The sequence below is a fragment of the Oncorhynchus kisutch genome, linkage group LG5, assembly GCF_002021735.2.
Source record: "Oncorhynchus kisutch isolate 150728-3 linkage group LG5, Okis_V2, whole genome shotgun sequence".
In the NCBI taxonomy this organism is placed as follows: Eukaryota; Metazoa; Chordata; class Actinopteri; order Salmoniformes; family Salmonidae; genus Oncorhynchus; species Oncorhynchus kisutch.
In genome coordinates this window covers 38,574,606-38,596,972 of record NC_034178.2, presented here as the reverse complement: position 1 = coordinate 38,596,972, position 22,367 = coordinate 38,574,606, and the positions used below count along the sequence as shown (strand labels likewise).

Sequence of the window (22,367 nt, the reverse complement as noted above, 5' to 3'; positions counted from 1 at the left end):
TTTACAACAGGTCTCAACAACATTATTAAAGGTTAATGAAATATATTCATAGCATATCTATAGTGCATTCATGTCCTGCTATGCAAGAGCTCATATTTATTTATCTTAATAGATGCATCATTACAATGACAGTTTAGTGTCATCATTATGGCTGTTCTCAAAAGAATGCTTCTGCCATACCAGCGTTAGTGAATATGCCAAAATGCCAAACAACATTTAGAAAATGATGCTGATATATAGCCTGTACCAGCCCCATTTCCCACACGACTTACCTTCTTCTTCTTCTCACTGAGGTCAATGGTGCATAAAGATCCCCACGAGGTTGAATCCTCCGGGTAAATTTTACGGATAAAATGTTGTAGTTGATACTATAACTCTTCCGTAACTCATTAACAGCCCTTCTCCACATCACAATTAAGTTAGTCATACTAGTCTATTATGCACACATGAAGGTTATGAATGCTATGCAGTCACATGAAAGGCAAATCAATTTTCCCATAAATCATTTATAGCAAAGCACTTCATGGTAATTACCTGTTCAGTTTGCCACTCTGATCTATAACACCAACATTAAAGGTCTATGTATGAATTTTATGCAGTTAATGTACTTTTTCATTCATAAAGCATTTATAAGGCATTTATAAACATGCCTCACTTATCAAAAAGAATACGAACACAATACAGAATGGTATTTTATTTACATTTTCCATATGTAACTTTAGCTAGCTAGGACAGAAAACGATTGCCAATGAATCCTACTATTGACATTTTTCAGTAATTTTTTCTTGAATAGATTTAACAAAGATTCATATTCAAAGAATTCAAATTCAATTCCCCATTTCAGACTGATAGCTAGCAATAACTATTTTAGTGAGTAAAACGTAATAACACAAGGTGGTAAAGCTAGCTAGTGTTGTAATGATTGTCTTCGGGTGAAAGAGAGGACCAAGATGCAGCGTGATGATAATCCATATTTAATGGGAATACTTAAATACCGAACAATAACAACAAACCGACAAAAAGGAACGAAGACGAAACAGTCCCGTAACGTGAACACTAAACACTGGAACACTGGAACAGGAACAATCACCCACAAAATACCCACAGAATATGGCTGCCTAAATATGGTTCCCAATCAGAGACAACGATAGACAGCTGCCTCTAATTGAGAACCAATCTAGGCAACCATAGAGGTACAAAAAACACCTGGATAGGAAAACACCCCCATAAACATACAAAACACCTAGACAAGACATAAACACATACATCACCCATGTCACACCCTGACCTAACCAAAATAACAAAGAAAACAAAGAATACTAAGGTCAGGGTGTGACAAGTGTTTCCCACTTATTCAACATTTTGTTAACAATGTTAGCTATTTCACTGTTTACATTGTACTTTTTCACATTACAGACCTTTTAAAACAGGACAAATTTAAGAGACCATAGAGATATATAAATAACTCATCTTTGTATATGTGCCATTCTAGCGTATGTGACAGCATAGGCAGTGACATGGAGGCTATCTCCATTTAGAAGTAGTCAATGTTCTTCTTCACGATTGACTGATCCCGCCTGATGACCCAGTTGGACATGACTCCAACAAGGATCAGCCAACGAAGTTGGATGTCCCACCCAGTTGACTACAATAAAATGCTGGAAGCCCTCAATGGCGCTGCCCATGCTAATACGGCCTTTCGGCAACTAGAAGCCTCTATCATTCTCTATGTTTTGACTGCAGATGAGAGGTAAGTCATGGTGGCATCGCTTCCAGGTGACAGCCTAGCATTCTTCTGGCTTTTAATAGCTTGGAAGATTCCTGAAAATGATGTCATGGCTTTAGAAGCTTCTGATAGGCTCATTGACATCATTTGAGTCAATTGGAGGTGTACCTGTGGAGGCCTACCGTCAAACTCAGTTCCTCTTCGCTTGACATCATGGGAAAATCAAAAGAAATCAGCCAAGACCCCAGAAAAAATATTGTAGACCTCCACAAGTCTGGTTCATCCTTGGGAGCAATTTCCAAACGCCTGAAGTTACCACGTTCATCTGTACAAACAATAGTACGCAAGTATAAACACCACGGGACCACACACCTGCCATTTCTCAGGAAGAAGATGCGTTCTGTCTCATAGAGATTTTTTCATTTTCATTTTTTTTTCATTTCACCTTTATTTAACCAGGTAGGCTAGTTGAGAACAAGTTCTCATTTGCAACTGCGACCTGGCCAAGATAAAGCATAGCAGTGTGAGCATACAACAAAGAGTTACACATGGAGTAAACAATTAACAAGTCAATAACACAGTAGAAAACGAAGGGGGGGTCTATATACAATGTGTGCAAAAGGCATGAGGAGGTAGGCAAATAATTACAATTTTGCAGATTAACACTGGAGTGATAAAAGATCAGATGGTCATGTACAGGTAGAGATATTGGTGTGCAGAAGAGCAGAAAAGTAAATAAATAGAAACAGTACGGGGATGAGGTAGGTGAAAAGGGTGGGCTATTTACCAATAGACTATGTACAGCTGCAGCGATCGGTTAGCTGCTCAGATAGCTGATGTTTGAAGTTGGTGAGGGAGATAAAAGTCTCCAACTTCAGCGATTTTTGCAATTCGTTCCAGTCACAGGCAGCAGAGTACTGGAACGAAAGGCGGCCAAATGAGGTGTTGGCTTTAGGGATGATCAGTGAGATACACCTGCTGGAGCGCGTGCTACGGATGGGTGTTGCCATCGTGACCAGTGAGCTGAGATAAGGCGGAGCTTTACCTAGCATAGACTTGTAGATGACCTGGAGCCAGTGGGTCTGGCGACGAATATGTAGCGAGGGCCAGCCGACTAGAGCATACAAGTCGCAGTGGTGGGTAGTATAAGGTGCTTTAGTGACAAAACGGATGGCACTGTGATAGACTGCATCCAGTTTGCTGAGTAGAGTGTTGGAAGCCATTTTGTAGATGACATCGCCGAAGTCGAGGATCGGTAGGATAGTCAGTTTTACTAGGGTAAGCTTGGCGGCTTGAGTGAAGGAGGCTTTGTTGCGGAATAGAAAGCCGACTCTTGATTTGATTTTCGATTGGAGATGTTTGATATGAGTCTGGAAGGAGAGTTTGCGGTCTAGCCAGACACCTAGGTACTTATAGACGTCCACATATTCTAGGTCGGAACCATCCAGGGTGGTGATGCTAGTCGGGCATGCAGGTGCAGGCAGCGACCGGTTGAAAAGCATGCATTTGGTCTTACTAGCGTTTAAGAGCAGTTGGAGGCCACGGAAGGAGTGTTGTATGGCATTGAAGCTTGTTTGGAGGTTAGATAGCACAGTGTCCAGAGACGGGCCGAAAGTATATAGAATGGTGTCGTCTGCGTAGAGGTGGATCAGGGAATCGCCCGCAGCAAGAGCAACATCATTGATATACACAGAGAAAAGAGTCGGCCCGAGAATTGAACCCTGTGGCACCCCCATAGAGACTGCCAGAGGACCGGACAGCATGCCCTCCGATTTGACACACTGAACTCTGTCTGCAAAGTAATTGGTGAACCAGGCAAGGCAGTCATCCGAAAAACCGAGGCTACTGAGTCTGCCAATAAGAATATGGTGATTGACAGAGTCGAAAGCCTTGGCGAGGTCGATGAAGACGGCTGCACAGTACTGTCTTTTATCGATGGCGGTTATGATGTCGTTTAGTACCTTGAGTGTGGCTGAGGTGCACCCATGACCGGCTCGGAAACCAGATTGCACAGCGGAGAAGGTACGGTGGGATTCGAGATGGTCAGTGACCTGTTTGTTGACTTGGCTTTCGAAGACCTTAGATAGGCAGGGCAGGATGGATATAGGTCTGTAACAGTTTGGGTCCAGGGTGTCTCCCCCTTTGAAGAGGGGGATGACTGCGGCAGCTTTCCAATCCTTGGGGATCTCAGAGGAGATGAAAGAGAGGTTGAACAGGCTGGTAATAGGGGTTGCGACAATGGTGGCAGATAGTTTCAGAAATAGAGGGTCCAGATTGTCAAGCCCAGCTGATTTGTACGGGTCCAGGTTTTGCAGCTCTTTCAGAACATCTGCTATCTGGATTTGGGTAAAGGAGAACCTGGAGAGGCTTGGGCGAGGAGCTGCGGGGGGGGCGGAGCTGTTGGCCGAGGTTGAAGTAGCCAGGCGGAAGGCATGGCCAGCCGTTGAGAAATGCTTATTGAAGTTTTCGATAATCATGGATTTATCAGTGGTGACCGTGTTACCTAGCCTCAGTGCAGTGGGCAGCTGGGAGGAGGTGCTCTTGTTCTCCATGGACTTCACAGTGTCCCAGAACTTTTTGGAGTTGGAGCTACAGGATGCAAACTTCTGCCTGAAGAAGCTGGCCTTAGCTTTCCTGACTGACTGCGTGTATTGGTTCCGGACTTCCCTGAACAGTTGCATATCACGGGGACTATTCGATGCTATTGCAGTCCGCCACAGGATGTTTTTGTGCTGGTCGAGGGCAGTCAGGTCTGGGGTGAACCAAGGGCTGTATCTGTTCTTAGTTCTGCATTTTTTGAACGGAGCATGCTTATCTAAAATGGTGAGGAAGTTACTTTTAAAGAATGACCAGGCATCCTCAACTGACGGGATGAGGTCAATGTCCTTCCAGGATACCCGGGCCAGGTCGATTAGAAAGGCCTGCTCACAGAAGTGTTTTAGGGAGCGCTTGACAGTGATGAGGGGTGGTCGTTTGACTGCGGCTCCGTAGCGGATACAGGCAATGAGGCAGATTAACATACTTTGGTGTGAAAGGTGCAAATCAATCCCAGAACAACAGCAAAGGACCTTGTGAAGATGCAGGAGGAAACAGGTACAAAAGTATCTATGTCCACAGTAAAACGAGTCCTATATCGACATAACCTGAAAGGCCCCTCAGTAAGGAAGGAGCCACTGCTCCAAAACCACCATAAAAATGCCAGACTACGTTTTGCAACTGCACATGGACATTGCCTGATGAAACAAAAATAGAACTGTTTGGCCATAATGACCATTGTTATGTTTGGAGGAAAAAGGGGGAGGCTTGCAAGCCGAAGAACACCATCCCAACCGTGAAGTACGGGGGTGGCAGCATCATGTTGTACGGGTGCTTTGCTGCAGGAGGGACTGGTGCACTTCACAAAATAGATGGCATCATGAGGATTTGAAAATTAGGTGGATATATTGAAGCAATATCTCAAGACACCAGTCAGGAAAGTAAAGCTTGGTCGCAAATGGGTCTTCCAAATGGACAATGACCCCAAGCATACTTCCAAAGTTGTGGCAAAATGGCATAAGGACAACAAAGTCAAGGTATTGGAGTGGCCATCACAAAGCCCTGAGGCCTACAAACCTGACTCAGTTACACCAGCTCTGTCAGGAGGAATGGGCAAAAATTCACCCAACATATTGTTTGAAACTTGTGGAAGGATACCCGATACATTTGACCCAAGTTAAACAATTTTAAGGCAATGCTACCAAATACTAATTGAGTGTATGTAAACTTCTGACCCACTTGGAATGTGATGAAAGAAAGAAAAGCTGAAATAAATTATTCTCTGTCACGTTCTGACCTTTATTTCCTTTGTTTTGTCTTTATTTAGTATGGTCAGGGCGTGAGTTGGGGTGGGCAGTCTATGTGTGTTTTTCTATGTTGGGGTTTTGAGTTCAGCCTAGTATGGTTCTCAATCAGAGGCAGGTGTCGTTAGTTGTCTCTGATTGAGAATCATACTTAGGTAGCCTGGATTTCACTTTTGAGTGGTGGGTGTTTGTTTCCGTGTGAGTGTTTGTTGCCACACGGTACTGTTTCGGTTTTCGTTCATGTTCACGTTTATGGTTTTGTATTTCATATAGTGTTCAGTTTATGTCTTAAAATAAACGTTATGGACACTTACCACGCTGCGCATTGGTCCTCTGATCCTTCTCGCTACTCCGCCTCAGAAGAGGAGGAAGAATGCCGTTACATTCTCTACTATTATTCTGACATTTCACATTCTTAAAATAAAGTGGTGATCCTAACTGACCTAAGACATGGAAGTTTTACTATAAATGTCAGTAATTGTGAAAAACTGAGTTTAAATCTATTTGGCTAAGGTGTATGTAAACTTCAGACTTCAACTGTACGTACATATACTGTAGGTAGGAATAAAGTGACTAGTGCCATGACTTGCCCTCCTGGATGGAGATCAAAGGTGCCTTTTCAAGATACTCCTGGGGGAGGTGGCCAGTTTTATGACGGTTGTAAATACCTTGGAGGAACTTTCTCTCCCTTGCCATGCAGTATTAAGGGGAAATAACCCTTTTGTTACAAAGAGATTCTTCCAGCCAAAACTCCCAACATCCAAAAGTGGATAATGAAACAATATTTCTAAAACAAAGAATGTGGGAAATGGTCGTGAGGGACTTAAAGAACTATCATGTCAGATAATTTATTGTTTTGTGATATCATTTAAGACGTTATAATGGAAACATTGTAACTTTAAGAGATTTCACAATGTATATGTCAGAGTTACATCTAAATGATGTATATGATTAAATATGAAACATGCTGACGTTATGGGAGAGGTGGTGTTGTGGAGTCGTGCGCGGCCATGCAGTCATGGGTGAACAGGGAGTACAGGAGGAGACTAAGCACACACCCCTGAGTGGCTCTCGTGTTGAGGGTCAAAGTGGCGGATACATTGTTTCCTACCCTCATCACCTGGGGCCGTCCAGGATCCAGTTACAGAGGAAGGTGTTGAAACACAGGGTCCTTAACTTAGTGATGAGTTTGGAGGTTACTATGGTGTTGAACACTGAGTTGTAGTCAATGAACAGCATTCTCACATAGGTGTTCCTTTTGTCCATGTGGGAAAGGGTAGAGTGGAGTGCAATGGAGATCGATTCATCTGTGGATCTGTTGTGGCGGTATGCAAATTGGAGTGGGTCCAGAGTGTCTGGGATGTTGATGTGAGCCATGACCATCCTTTCAAAGCATTTCATGGTTACATATGTGAGTGCTAAGGAGTGATAGTCACTTAGACAGGTTACCTTGGCATTCTTGGGCACAGGGACTATGGTGGTCTGCTTAAAACATGTAAGTATTACAGACTGCGTCAGGGAGAGGCTGAAAATATCAGTGAAGACAGCTGCCAGCTGGTCAGCGCATGTTCTGAGAAGGTGTTCTGGTAATCCTTCTTGCCCTGTGGCCTTGTGAACTTTAACCTGTTTAAAGTTCTTTCACACTGGATACGGAGAGCGTGATCACACAGTCATCCAGCACAGCTGGTGCTCTCATGCATGGTTCAGTGTTGCTAGCCTTGAAGCGAGCATAGAAGGAATTTAGCAAGTCTGGTAGGCTCGCGTCACTGGACAGCTCGCGACTGAGTTTTCCTTTGTATTTCATGATAGTTTTCAAGCCCTGTCAGCATCAGAGCTGGTGTAATAGGATTCGATCTTGGTCTTGTATGAACGCTTTGCCTGTTTGAAGGTTCATCGGAGGGCACAGCGGGATTTCTTATAAGCGTCTGGATTAGTATCCCACTCATTGAAAGTGGCAGCTCTAGCCTTTAGCTCAATGTGGATGTTGGCTGTAATCCATGGCTTCTGGTTGGGATATGTACGTACGGCCACTGTGGGGATGACATCGTCAATGCACTTATTAATGAAGCTGTTGACTGATGTGGTAAACTCTTCAATGCCATCAAATGAATCGCGGAAGATATTCAAGTCTGTGCTAGCGAAACTGCATCCACTTCATCGGACCACTTCCTAATTCAGTGCGTCACTGATACTTCCTGTTCAAGTTTTTTCTTGTAAGCAGGAATCAGGAGGATAGACTTATGGTCAGATTTGCCAAATGAAGGACGATATGATATGTATAATTTTTCACCTCATAATGTCCAAAAGTACAATGTATGTCTTAAAATAAACAGATAGCTACCATTGTTAACTAAATGTCTTATGAGTTTAATGATGAGTTTAACTTTTATTGACAAAGTTGGAAAATGTGTTGACATTGCCAGGAGCTAAGCTAGCTAGCTAGCTACATTAGTGAATACATACTAAATACTACATACTAAAATAGTTATTGCTAGCTATGAGTCTGAAATGAGGAATTGAATATGAATACAATAAATATCAATCTTTGTTCAATATATTTAAGAAAAGTTTAACTGAAAAATGTGAATAGTAAGATATTTCGGCAATGTCCTCAGCAATTGATTTATGTGCTACATCTAGAAAATGTAAATAAAAATGTTCATATTTCCTTTAAAATTCTGTGTTGTGTCTGTGTTCTTTTTGATAATTGAGGCACGTTTATAAATGCTTTATGAATAGGAAAATCTAAATTATATTACATTGACTGCATAGAATTCATACATAGACCTTTATTGTTGGTGTTATAGATCCGTGGCAAACTGTACAGGTAATTACCATGAAGTGCATAGCTATACATGCTTTATGAATGTGAAAACAGATTTGACTTGAATGTGACTGCATAGAATACATAGATAGATCTTTCATGTGTGGGTTATAGACCAGTATGACCTACTTAATTGTGATGTGAACGAGAGTTGCTAATGAGATATGAAAGAGTTATGATATGACCCTCAACTACACAATTTGATCTGTAAAATTTACCCAGAGGATTCAAACCCGTGGAGAACTTTATGCACCATTGACCTCAGTGAGAAGAAGAAGAAGGTAAGTCATGGGCCTATACCGGCCGGTGGGGGAAATGGGGCTGGTACAGGCTATATATCAGCATCATTATCTAAACGTGGTTTGGCATTTTGGCATATTCACTAACACTGGTATGGTAGAAGCATACTTTTGACTACAGCCATAATGATGACACTAAGCTGTCATTGTAATGATGGATCTATTAAGATACCTAAATATGAGCTCTTGCATAGCATGACATGAATATGCTATAGATATGCTATGGATATATTTAGTGAACCTTTAATATTGGGCTTGAGACCTGTTATAACATGTTCATGAAATACTTATGAGTAATAAGTGTTATGGATATGTAGTCAAAGTAAATAGTTACCATATATTTTTACACAATTGCCCACAAATATATACTGAACAAAAATATTAGTTATAGTTCATAAAAGGAAATCTATCAATTGAAATAAATGAATTAGGCCCTGATCTATGGATTTCACATGACTGGACAGGGGCACAACTATGGGTGGGCCTGGGAGGGCATAGTCACACCCACATGGGAGCCAGGCCCACCCACTGGAGAGCCAGGCCCAGCCAATCAGAATTAGGTTAAGTCAAAATAGGGCTTTATTACAGACAGAAACACTCCTCAGTTTCATTAGCTGTCTGGATGGCTGGTCTCAGATGATCCCAAAGGTGAAGAAGCAGGATGTGGAGGTCCTGAGCTGGCATGGTTACACGTGGTCTACGGTTGTGAGGCCGGTTGGAAGTACTGCCAAATTCTCTAAAACGACGTTGGAGGTGGCTTATGCTAGAGAAATGGACATTACATTCTCTGGCAACAGCTCTGGTGGACATTCCTGCAGTCAGCATGGCAATTGCACGCTTCCTCAAAACTTGAGACATCGTTGGCATTGTGTGTGTGACAAAACTGCACATTTCAGAGTGGCTTTTTAATGTCCCCAGGTGCAGCTGTGTAATGATCATGCTGTTTAATCAGCTTCTTGATATGCCATAACTGTCAGGTGGATGGATTATCTTGGCAAAGGAGAAATGCTCACTAACAGGGATGTAAACACATTTGTGCACAACATTTGAGAGAAATAAGCTTTTTGTGCATATGGAACATTTCTAGGATCTTTTATTGTTGCTCGTGATACATGGGACCTACAGTTTATATGTTGTGTTTATATTTTATTCAGTATACATCATTTATGTGGATATCAACCTAGTTCATGTACAAATACATGGTACAAATGATCACCCCAAAAATATCTGAACATTTATTTTAAAATGAACAGGAAAGCCTAAAATCATTGACAGTAATTCATGTTTGAAAATATATTATCATCTACCTATATTGTATGTTGGGTAGAACCCAACATCCTTCATTGATTAATTGGCCTACATGAAGAAAGGTATGCTTAGGCTACTGCAGTATGACTAGTCTGGATGCCTGTCAGTTTCTGCTATAGCCATCTTGAATGCCGAAACTGTGTAGCACCCAGGATATATAATCATTACAATAGGGTGTTGATTCTAGATGTTGAGGTGCCCTTACTTGACAGGCTCCCAGGACTCCCTCTCGAAGCCCCTGTGGATGGACTGGGCGATAGATGACTCCATGAGGTCCACATATCGCACCACAAGGGGGGCGTACAGGTCCTGCAGGTGTCTATGGAACTGCCCGTTGCACAGGTTATCTGAGACAGGAAAGAGCATATATTAAGTCATTCATTAAATTGTAACACCAAAGGAACAATCATCAATTTAACAGCCAAGGGAGAATGACTTGGAAATGCTTCTCCTTCCTGTCTTCCTTGAAGTGATCGCTGTCTTTGAAAGGACTGGTTGTCACGTTCTGACCATAGTTCTGTTATTTTATCTTTAGTATGGTCAGGGTGTGAGTTGGGTGGACAGTCTATGTTTGTTTTTCTATGTTTGTTTTTGAGTTCGGCCTAGTATGGTTCTCAATCAGAGGCAGCTGTCAATTGTTGTCCCTGATTGAGAATCATACTTAGGTAGCCTGGGTTTCAGTTTTGGGTGGGGGGGGTGTTTGTCTTCCGTGTTAGTGGTTGTCGCCACACTAGACTGTTTCATTCATTTCACGTTTATTGTTTTGTATTTCTCAGTGTTCAGTTTATGTTTTAAAATAAACATTATGCACACTTACCACGCTGCGTTTTGGTCCTCCGATTCTTCTCGCTTCTCCTCCTCAGAAGAGGAGGACGAGGTTTGTTACACTGGTCTTATGAAAGCTATGCTGTGGACCCCTTGCTTTAAGCTTTTGAGTCCTATCAGAAGGAAGCTAATAGTAGTCTAACTCCTCTCTATCAGCTACCGTACTAGACTATTCTCTCTGTTGTATATCTGTTGCCTATAGTTTTTTTTCAGATAAGGCATGATTCCTCTATATTCAGCTGGTAAAAAGGCAACGCTAACACAGACCACGGGTGATAAAATGGAGGCCAGTGTGTGCTAATGCGATGGCTCACGGCTCCACACAGTGGGTCTGTATTTTATCCCTTTGAGCGCTCACTCTCCCTCTCTCTGTGTGTGAGTGTTTGTAGGCTATATGTGTGTGCTGCGTGTATAGAAGTCAAGGTCGATGATACACAGTAGGTGCGATGCTTATTTTGTTCCTTGATTGCCGCTCTCCAATTAGCCACTTGAGCGGCTGCTGTACACTTTGATGTATTTGTCCAGAAGTGAGGATGCAGGGCTCGCCCCTCTCCCAGCCACTTCTGTTTTAGATCTCATTAACTGCTTCAATGGCGTCTGACTTTTGGCGCCTGTCTGGTGCTAGGGCTATTTCCTGCCATATAAGCTAGCTGCTGTGGGGAGACAAAACAAATGACCTTCTGTGTAAATTGCCCCTGTGATATGGAATGGTAGTTGTGGGGATGTTGCACTGTGTGTGTAGTGTAGATTTTGACATTGTATACTGTGGAGGACCCTGAGGGAGACGGATAGATGGATGCTATTTTGGTGACCATATCACTCATCGTGTGAGGTTTGCATGTTGAGTTATGCTGTCAAAGTCATGTGAATTAGAATGACTAGTATTACATGGAATTAGTCCATGTATGCTACATCAGTTATACTGTATGTAAAGTGTGCACTATGAAATCCAACACATCATGTGTTGACATGCAGTGATCACTGGAGCCTTTGGTATTATAAAAGTCAATTGGGGAAGAATACCATTAATTTCGCCCTTCTGTTTGGCTTGTATCCAGATGGTCTAGTAACTATGATCATTGCAATGTGAATAACCAATCGGCTATTTAAAAAATAAAATGCCACTGTGAATGTGGCCAATTGTGCAGCAGTAGCAAGTGAGCATAACAAGCTGTTCCAGTCTAAGTCCATTAAGCCACTGCAGGTGAACAACAGACTGCATTACATCCTTCCAGACTCCTGGCTGACAAGCTAAAAGGAGACATTCCCCAGGGACAATTAGCAAGTGTAGGTTCACTTCACAAAGGCAGTGGTAAGTGTTTCTTTTCTGGCTCACGCTTTCAGCACCCTGGACAGTGCTCCTACGGCAACTGCAGTTCATTAGGGAGATGACAGGGCCCACAGCAACCATTTCACTGTTAGTCTCTCAGCTCTTACTGCGAAGCTCCCATAGCGCCCTATTGTCCTCTCAATTACCTTCATCCCTTTCATTATACTGAAGTCAAATGCAGAAAGGATCATGCTGTGGGAAAGTAACATTAGATCTCAACTCTAGGTTTTAGTTTCTTCAGTTTGCCAAGACCAACGACAATGAATATTCAATAAAAACCCAGTCCTATGTGACATGAATGCTCCACTCATGTTAAGTGTGTGCTGTATGGTTCTGGAGTGCTAAACGCTGTGCGTGTCTGTTCATAATGTAGCCCTGGTTCAGGGCCTGGATCAGGGTTGGAGTCACTCACAGTCGGTCCTCAGGAAGTCATTGAGGAGCTGGAAGAGAGGGAAGCTGTCCCAGCTGTCAGGGGGCTGCACCTCCAGAGCAGCGTCCATGTCCACCGCATACAGAGACAGGAAGGTCTCCGCGTGCTCCACCATCAGGTCAGACCACCACGCAAACGCCTAGAGACGGAGAGAGACAGAGCGAGAGAGTGTGAATGATTGAGTGAGAGGGGGAGAGAGAGAGAGAGAGAGAGAGAGAGAGAGAGAGAGAGAGAGAGAGAGAGAGAGAGAGAGAGAGAGAGAGAGAGAGAGATGGATTGAGTGGAGAATGAACGAAAGAGGAGAGAGGAATACATAGACAAAGAGAACTTGATAGAAGGTGGAATGAACGAAAGAGGTAGAGGGTAGAGAGAGAAGAAGAGGAATGGGAAGATAAAGGACGTTTGAGAAATAAATAGAGGGTGGAAGAGGGGAAAAGGGAGGCAGGTAGAGAAACTTACGAAGAGAGAGAGACATAAACACAAATTGAGGATAAGATTATGCAAATATAATACAAGCACATCTCTAACTACAAGCCTCACAGCACTGTCATTCTCTAGAGGAAAAGGGAGAGAATGCTACTCCACCGATCTACAGTATATAAGGGCTCTTTTCTTCTCTCGTTTTCACAATAAGAGTCAAGTTGTCACCTCTGAGGCATCACACAGAGATCTCTGGGGTACACTTCACAGCTTTGAGCACAGTGTTTCAGTTCTGCGCTTGAGCACGGCTAAACGTGCGCTGTTCTGTTGGACCACAGAGAGAGACACAGAGAACTGCATAGACACGGCTCCTTGACTAAGTCATTCACACAGAGCTGCTCTGAGCCTCCCCATAGGATAGATAGAATCAGTGGAGTGACAGAGTCTGGAACAGGCTGGTCTCATGCAGGTTAACACTCAGCTTCCCATGCTCCCCTATCTCTTCCCATTGGAGGCCTTGGCCAGCAGCCATTCACATCGTCACACCTCTGTGATGTGAATGTTCCCATGCACTCTGGCATGGGACGGTTGGCATGACAGCGCCAGCAGCAACCAGCAACAGGATCTCTGGGTGAAAATGGTGAAGCTCATAACCATAAATAATATCTTCATTATAGGCTTCGAGGAGGATTAATCTTCTAATGCACCACATTGGATGCTGAATTGAGTAACAGTAAGGGTCGGTTTAATTTCTATTCAAGTCAATTAATGGTCTTTACTGGACATGTCATACACTATACACAAACATTGTATTAGATTCGCCAATTGAGTTGAATAAAAATGGAATTGACTCAAACTGAATGAATGAGGTGACTGAGGGTCCTGAGTTGTGGAGTGGAAGATGTGTCTATTGCTGCTTCTGCTGGTCTACTGACAGTGTTAGTGTAAATTTCTAATGGGGAAATTCACACAACAATGCACTTGAGAAATGCAAGAGGGGATAGAGTGGGTTACGTTGACCCTGACAAATGGCATGCTTTTTCCATTGAGAGTACTCAAGTCTACAATGGAGGAGGATCAGCTTGTTGGGTCAAGGTGACTGGATCACCTCTCTTACCTGTCACACAGCTATCCTCAAACACACAGCACTACAGAGCAGGTCTTTCCCTGACAGGATAGGACCAGAGTTGGCTGTGGCAGTTGGGGTGGACAGAGAAAACTGCACCAGACCAGATGGTGGTGGGGGAGGCTACTATTTCAGTAGGAGGGGTCTAAGTATGATAGACAGGGACACTGCCACAGTGCTTGTTGGGTTATGCCTTATCACCAACGGCAACCCTTTGGGTTGAACAAGCACTTGCACAACTCTCTGGGATGGGCTGACAGCAACTACAAGGGAAGAAGTTGGGGTACAAGGCTATTACTAGACAAGGAAGATGGGAACAGTTAAGATCATCCCTGGGTATTGGGCATCTTCAGGACATGCACATAGTATGGGAGGTGGGTGTGGCAGGGGTTAGGGGTTAGGGGTCATGGCAGGTGGGGGGTGGCGAGGGTTAGAGGTCATGTTATCAGGATCTATCACATACCTCTTTGCCCTGTTCGGACATTCCCCGCAAACAAAACAAACAATGAGAGAACAGGAAGGGGTTAAGTCAGGTACACTTCTGCAAAGTTGGTGTCCCCGTGTTGACTTTTTTCTTCTAATGGTTAGTGGGCAGAAAATATGCGATGATGACAGTGAAAGAGAGAAATGATCCAAAACATTTTTTGTTTGTTTCAAAACATACTCAAGAGGTCAAGGTCTGTTAAAAAATACAGTGCCTTGCGAAAGTATTCGGCCCCCTTGAACTTTGCGACCTTTTGCCACATTTCAGGCTTCAAACATAAAGATATAAAACTGTATTTTTTTGTGAAGAATCAACAACAAGTGGGACACAATCATGAAGTGGAACGACATTTATTGGATATTTCAAACTTATTTAACAAGTCAAAAACTGAAAAATTGGGCGTGCAAAATTATTCAGCCCCCTTAAGTTAATACTTTGTAGCGCCACCTTTTGCTGCGATTACAGCTGTAAGTCGCTTGGGGTATGTCTCTATCAGTTTTGCACATCGAGAGACTGACATTTTTTCCCATTCCTCCTTGCAAAACAGCTCGAGCTCAGTGAGGTTGGATGGAGAGCATTTGTGAACAGCAGTTTTCAGTTCTTTCCACAGATTCTCGATTGGATTCAGGTCTGGACTTTGACTTGGCCATTCTAACACCTGGATATGTTCATTTTTGAACCATTCCATTGTAGATTTTGCTTTATGTTTTGGATCATTGTCTTGTTGGAAGACAAATCTCCGTCCCAGTCTCAGGTCTTTTGCAGACTCCATCAGGTTTTCTTCCAGAATGGTCCTGTATTTGGCTCCATCCATCCTCCCATCAATTTTAACCATCTTCCCTGTCCCTGCTGAAGAAAAACAGGCCCAAACCATGATGCTGCCACCACCATGTTTGACAGTGGGGATGGTGTGGTCAGGGTGTTGAGCTGTGTTGCTTTTACGCCAAACATAACGTTTTGCATTGTGGCCAAAAAGTTCAATTTTGGTTTCATCTGACCAGAGCACCTTCTTCCACATGTTTGGTGTGTCTCCCACGTGGCTTGTGGCAAACTTTAAACAACACTTTTTATGGATATCTTTAAGAAATGGCTTTCTTCTTGCCACTCTTCCATAAAGGCCAGATTTGTGCAATATACGACTGATTGTTGTCCTATGGACAGAGTCTCCCACCTCAGCTGTAGATCTCTGCAGTTCATCCAGAGTGATCATGGGCCTCTTGGCTGCATCTCTGATCAGTCTTCTCCTTGTATGAGCTGAAAGTTTAGAGGGACGGCCAGGTCTTGGTAGATTTGCAGTGGTCTGATACTCCTTCCATTTCAATATTATCGCTTGCACAGTGCTCCTTGGGATGTTTAAAGCTTGGGAAATATTTTTGTATCCAAATTCGGCTTTAAACTTCTTCACAACAGTATCTCGGACCTGCCTGGTGTGTTCCTTGTTCTTCATGATGCTCTCTGCGCTTTTAACGGACCTCTGAGACTATCACAGTGCAGGTGCATTTATACGGAGACTTGATTACACACAGGTGGATTGTATTTATCATCATTAGTCATTTAGGTCAACATTGGATCCTTCAGAGATCCTCACTGAACTTCTGGAGAGAGTTTGCTGCACTGAAAGTAAAGGGGCTGAATAATTTTGCACGCCCAATTTTTCCGTTTTTGATTTGTTAAAAAAGTTTGAAATATCCAATAAATGTCGTTCCACTTCATGATTGTGTCCCACTGGTTGTTGATTCTTCACAAAAAAAGCCAGTTTTATATCTTTATGTTTGAAGCCTGAAATGTGGCAAAAGGTCGCAAAGTTCAAGGGGGCCGAATACTTTCGCAAGGCACTGTATGCCAACATTCTATTTTGTGAATAAACATGATATACATGAGGAAAACCATGCACTTGCACTAGCCACATAATCAATAGACACATTTGGTGTTTAAAAATGGGTCACTGAGGTCTGTAAATTCTCTTCACGTTTCTGGAAAGAGTACAAATACAGTCATGTGCCACTAAAAAGTGTGTGATACAACAACAGGATGATCGAGTCTGTGAATCATCATCACACCCAACCTCCACTACACTACACACTGTACTACACTGCTCTACCAGACCCATGCAACTTCTGTGGGGGACACCCTTGTTCACAGGAAAAGCAACTGTGACATCACAGAGAAAAACTTCCTAGCTAGTGCCTAGGGTAGGATATGAGGTAATAGGGTTAATTAAAGCCCCGCTGGCTTTCACATCCAGGTGGGCATGTATAGCAAACAAAGTAACCCTATCAGAAGTCCCCCAGTCAAACTGTGCACTGCTCATCGTTGTCATCCAAAAATAAGCCCGGTGCACATGAAATTATGAAACCTTTTTGACCTTTGAAACCACACCTTGACCTCCTACCGTGCAGGCCAGGGCTGTCTGGCTAGCATGCACCAGTGAGATATGGAGAAAGAAAACAGAGATAGGAATACTGTACCGACTGATTTCCAGTACTTGTGACTGTAGCCTGTTAAACACAGAGTCAGACACAGAATAAATGCCGCATGGTTCTCTGTAGTTATTCATTCTCTGCTCTGGTAATAACTGACTTTGGATTTTCCCTGGTCACGTTGCACAGTGTTTGATAGGAATATATTAGACATAATGTGTGTGTGTGTGTGTGTGAGAGAGAGAGCGAGACAGACAGACAGACAGACAGACGACAGAGTGTGTGTAATGTACTCACCTCTGCATGGTGCTCCTCATTCTGTTGGAGAACCTCGATGACCAATTCGGCCAGGCGGATGGTGTCCTCCAGCTTTTTGGCTGGGGTGACTAAGCGCCCTACATTCTCTGAAGCACAAAGGTCACAGGTCAATATGGAGGGAGACACATGGCTGTAAAACCTCCCCACAACGTCTCATCAACGGTAATGGTAAAGGTGTGCTATTGTGTAAGCCTCAGAGGGCAACACTGTAATAACACCATCAAGAACAACACAGGTATAATGAGACAAATGAAAACAGGGAAAACAACATATGTTCCACAGTTACCATGCAAAATGTGCAGAACGTCGTGCAGCACTCATGTTATTTTCTTCATGTTTAACATGTGACATGCAAAACTACTCTCACTGTCGTCTGGTACTTTCCCCAGCTGAGTAGGATAGCTGTGACAACCAGGATAAATATAACCACTAACAAGTGTAGAGTGCAAGTATTTGCATTATTACAATAATTGTTTTCGCATCAAATCCATCTTGAAGAACAAAAAAACACAATAAAGTCTGGTGTTCACATACTACTATTACTAATGGATACCAACTCAGTCTACAGCAATCATGTAACAAAACACAACCAACGGACAAAACCCAACCAGCTCAACTGACCAATGAGGTTGTGATGATACCACACATAAATGTCAGGCTTTTGAAGAAAAGAAAATAATAAGTAATATGGTGAAGAGAAGGTACAGTGGGGAGAACAAGTATTTGATACACTGCCGATTTTCCAGGTTTTCCTACTGACAAAGCATGTAGAGGTCTGTAATTTTTATCATAGGTACACTTCAACTGTGAGAGACGGAATCTAAAACAAAAATCCATAAATCACATTGTATGATTTCAAAGTAATTCATTTGCATTTTATTGCATGACATAAGTATTTGATCACCTACCAACCAGTAAGAATTCTGGCTCTCACAGACCGGTTAGTTTTTCTTTAAGAAGCCCTCCTGTTCTCCACTCATTACCTGTATTAACTGCACCTGTTTGAACTCGTTACCTGTATAAAAGACACCTGTCCACACACTCAATCAAACAGACTCCAACCTCTCCACAATGGCCAAGACCAGAGAGCTGTGTAAGGACATCAGGGATAAATTGTAGACCTGCACAAGGCTGGGATGGGCTACAGGACAATAGGCAAGCAGCTTGGTGAGAAGGCAACAACTGTTGGCGTAATTATTAGAAAATGGAAGAAGTTCAAGATGACGGTCAATCACCCTCGGTCTGGGGCTCCATGCAAGATCTCACCTTGTGGGGCATCAATGATCATGAGGAAGGTGAGGGATCAGCCCAGAACTACACGGTAGGTCAATGACCTGAAGAGAGCTGGGACCACAGTCTCAAAGAAAACCATTAGTAACATACTACGCTGTCATGGATTAAAATCCTGCAGCACACGCAAGATCCCCCTGCTCAAGCCAGCGCATGTCCAGGCCCGTTTGAAGTTTGCCAATGACCATCTGGATGATCAGAGGAGGAATGGGAGAAGGTCATGTGGTCTGATGAGACAAAAATAGAGCCTTTTGGTCTAAACTCCACTCGTGTTTGGAGGAAGAAGAAGGATGAGTACCACCCCAAGAACACCATCCCAACCGTGAAGCATGGAGGTGGAAACATCATTCTTTGGGGATGCTTTTCTGCAAAGGGGACAGAACGACTGCACCATATTGAGGGGAGGATGGATGGGGCCATGTATCGCGAGATCTTGGCCAACAACCTCCTTCCCTCAGTAAGAGCATTAAAGATGGGTCGTGGCTGGGTCTTCCAGCATGACAATGACACGAAACACACAGCCAGGGCAACTAAGGAGTGGCTCCGTAAGAAGCATCTCAAGGTCCTGGAGTGGCCTAGCCAGTCTCCAGACCTGAACCCAATAGAACATCTTTGTAGGGAGCTGAAAGTCCGTATTGCCCAGTGACAGCCCCAAAACCTGAAGGATCTGGAGAAGGTCTGTATGGAGGAGTGGGCCAAAATCCCTGCTGCAGTGTGTGCAAACCTGGTCAAGAACTACAGGAAACGTATGATCTCTGTAATTGCAAACAAAGCTTTCTGTACCAAATATTAGGTTCTGCTTTTCTGATGTATCAAATACTTATGTCATGCAATAAAATGCAAATTAATTACTTTAAAATCATACAATGTGATTTTCTGGATTTTTGTTTTAGATTCCGTCTCTCACAGTTGAAGTGTACCTATGATAAAAAATACTGACCTCTACATGCTTTGTAAGTAGGAAAACCTGCAAAATCGGCAGTGTATCAAATACTTGTTCTCCCCACTGTATATGTGTGAGAGAGAGTCAGCAGAGGTAACTGGGGGACTGGGTAGTAGCCTATACAGTACCATACATATTTGGTTCCTCGTTCAGACTTCAGGGCATCTCAGGCAGGGTCAAAGATCTTTCAATATGGCTGACTTACCCATTTCTTAGCGAATCAGTCTGACAGACTTCTCAGAACAACACCGACTTACTTATTTCCCATTTATCAGTCTGTTTACAGTCCCAGTAAAATGGAGAGATTAATGTGACAATGTGGACTTTTACACTGGCAGAAGTCCTCTCCTCACTGCTTCTGCTCTTTGTCCGGCATACACATCTGTCATTGTGCTAGTCGGTATTCTGTAGTAGCGGGGGTTTAATTGGCAGTGTACAGAGGTACAGTTCTGTGACGCACTCACACTGGCATAGCACTTTAAGCCCAGTGGTGTCCGTGGACTGAACTGTGGACAGAGGATTGCCTCTTTGACTGAGTTTTGAAATGACAGCCTAGTCACCCATCTGGATGGAGGGATTAAAAGAATGCCCTCAAACAAAAAGGCAACTTCTTCCCTTCGTCAATGAAGGGGCAGGGGGGCTGGAGTGATACAGGTGAGGTGAGGGACAAGGGCACACATCTAGATCTTCTATAACAGAAACTCAGTATTGCCACATTCTACAGTATAAGGGATGTCTGCTGTTTTAGACCTGGGAAAGCAGGTGTGAACTCTGTCTATTCAGTGGAATTGAAACAATGTGTCACCCAGAGTGACACCACACTCTTAGAAAAAAAAGGGTTCTAAAAGGGTTATTCCGCTGTCTCCATAGGAGAACAGTTTTTGGTTCCAGTTAGAACACTTTTTGGTTCCAGGTAGAACCCTCTGTGGAAAGGATTTTACATGGAACCCAAAAAGGTTCTACCAGGAACCAAAAAGGGATCTTCAAAGGGTTCTCCTATGGGGTCAGCCAAAGAACGCTTTTAGGTTCTAGATAGCACCTTTTTTCCTAAGAGTGCAGCAGGATCGCAACCCTGAAACAGTCTGAAGTGACATAAATACCTATGATGACTACAGTATGTGCTATTATCATCTATGATCTCATCTTAGTTCACATATTTATTTCCAATGTATCAACATTTCCATTGATATAAAAACATGGTCATCTATGGACAATAGCAGTCAGAATATCCAAACCATCTCATCACTTATGGTCAAATTTTGCAACCATCAATACCAAACCATGACAGGTTTGTATTCAAAACTATTGCATTTTAGTACATTGGAGATATTTATAGTTCATGCACTTTCTGCAGAGGAAGTAATACTTTAATTGTACAACAGCATACATTCCAAAGCATGTAATAACTGCTGTAACTGACATGTACTTGCAATAAAGCAGTGCTAACTCTGCAGGTTTCAATCACACAAGTGTGATACTCAATGGCAATGGTCTGAATGGTCTTAAAATTGCTCCCTCCATTTTCCCTCTTCCGCACTTCCTCACTTCTTTTACTTCCTGGAAGTAATCTAGTGCAGTAAGGCCACATTATAGGAAAGAGGAAGAATTTTAAAACAATTCAGAGGATGTCCATTGGGGGAGCCACCACAGATGAGCGGTCTTAACAGGAGGGTTAGAGAGAGGACTTGACAGTTAAGGTTACCACAATCACCCACTGGGGAGGGCTGCATCTCCATCACTGGAATGCAGTGCAGGTACAGGGGAAACTACAGGGCAGGGGTGTGGAGACATAACGCTGTCACAACGTTCCTGTAACATTTCCAGGCCGTGCCTCAGGAAGGCTGTGAGATGTTATGTTGCTATGGCTCGAGCCGGGTTAGGATATGCTCATATATATGATGTCACCTGGATCCTGATCCTGATGATCTTTCTTATCTTTCTGAGTTTTCTCCGCTAAGTGAGAGTAGGAGCGAGGGGGAGCAGAGAATGAAAGAGAGGGAGAGACAAAGGACGGTGGGAGGGAGAGAGAGAGAGAGAGAAAGAAGAGAGGATAGTCAGTACTGAAAGCGTAAGAGCAGGATAGAGTGGAAGTCTGGAAAACAGGTGGTTGAGCAACATCTTTCACCCTCTGATGTTAACCAGTACTCAGACATAGACACACACATAGCTTCATACAGTAAAACATACACATCCAACATACACATCCAAACAAAACCCAAACCTCCAAAAAGAAAACACACCCTTCAGGACATACAGGAAAACGCTGTAATAATAAAGAAAACACACCCTTCAGGACATACAGGAAAACGCTGTAATAATAAAGAAAACACACCCTTCAGGACATACAGTAAAACGCTGTAATAATAAAGAAAACACACCCTTCAGGACATACAGTAAAAAGCTGTAATAATAAAGAAAACACACCTTTCAGGACACACAGTAAAACGCTGTAATAATATAGAAAACACACCCTTCAGGACATACAGTAAAAAGCTGTAATAATAAAGAAAACACACCTTTCAGGACACACAGTAAAAAGCTGTAATAATATAGAAAACACACCCTTCAGGACATACAGTAAAACGCTGTAATAATAAAGAAAACACACCCTTCAGGACATACAGTAAAAAGCTGTAATAATAAAGAAAACACACCTTTCAGGACACACAGTAAAACGCTGTAATAATATAGAAAACACACCCTTCAGGACATACAGTAAAACGCTGTAATAATAAAGAAAACACACCCTTCAGGACATACAGTAAAACGCTGTAATAATAAAGAA

General features: G+C 42.9%; 1 protein-coding gene across 18 annotated transcripts in view; it reads right to left on the bottom strand.

Annotated features, from left to right (window-relative positions):
- Window positions 1-22,367, bottom strand: part of LOC109891016 (calcium-dependent secretion activator 1) — a 181,600-nt gene that overhangs the window by 32,557 nt on the left and 126,676 nt on the right. For 4 of the 18 annotated variants that reach the window (XM_031825019.1, XM_031825021.1, XM_031825026.1 and 1 more), the window contains exons 17-21: window positions 21,488-21,535; window positions 17,329-17,435; window positions 14,591-14,599; window positions 12,564-12,720; window positions 10,202-10,343 (exon numbers count right to left, since the gene is read on the bottom strand). In XM_031825019.1, the coding sequence (XP_031680879.1) occupies window positions 10,202-10,343; window positions 12,564-12,720; window positions 14,591-14,599; window positions 17,329-17,435; window positions 21,488-21,535 (463 nt within the window). Of the gene's footprint in view, window positions 1-10,201; window positions 10,344-12,563; window positions 12,721-14,590; window positions 14,600-17,079; window positions 17,110-17,328; window positions 17,436-21,487; window positions 21,536-22,367 lie in introns of all 18 variants that reach the window. The other 14 variants (XM_031825030.1, XM_020483253.2, XM_031825029.1 and 11 more) reach the window with 5 other exon arrangements.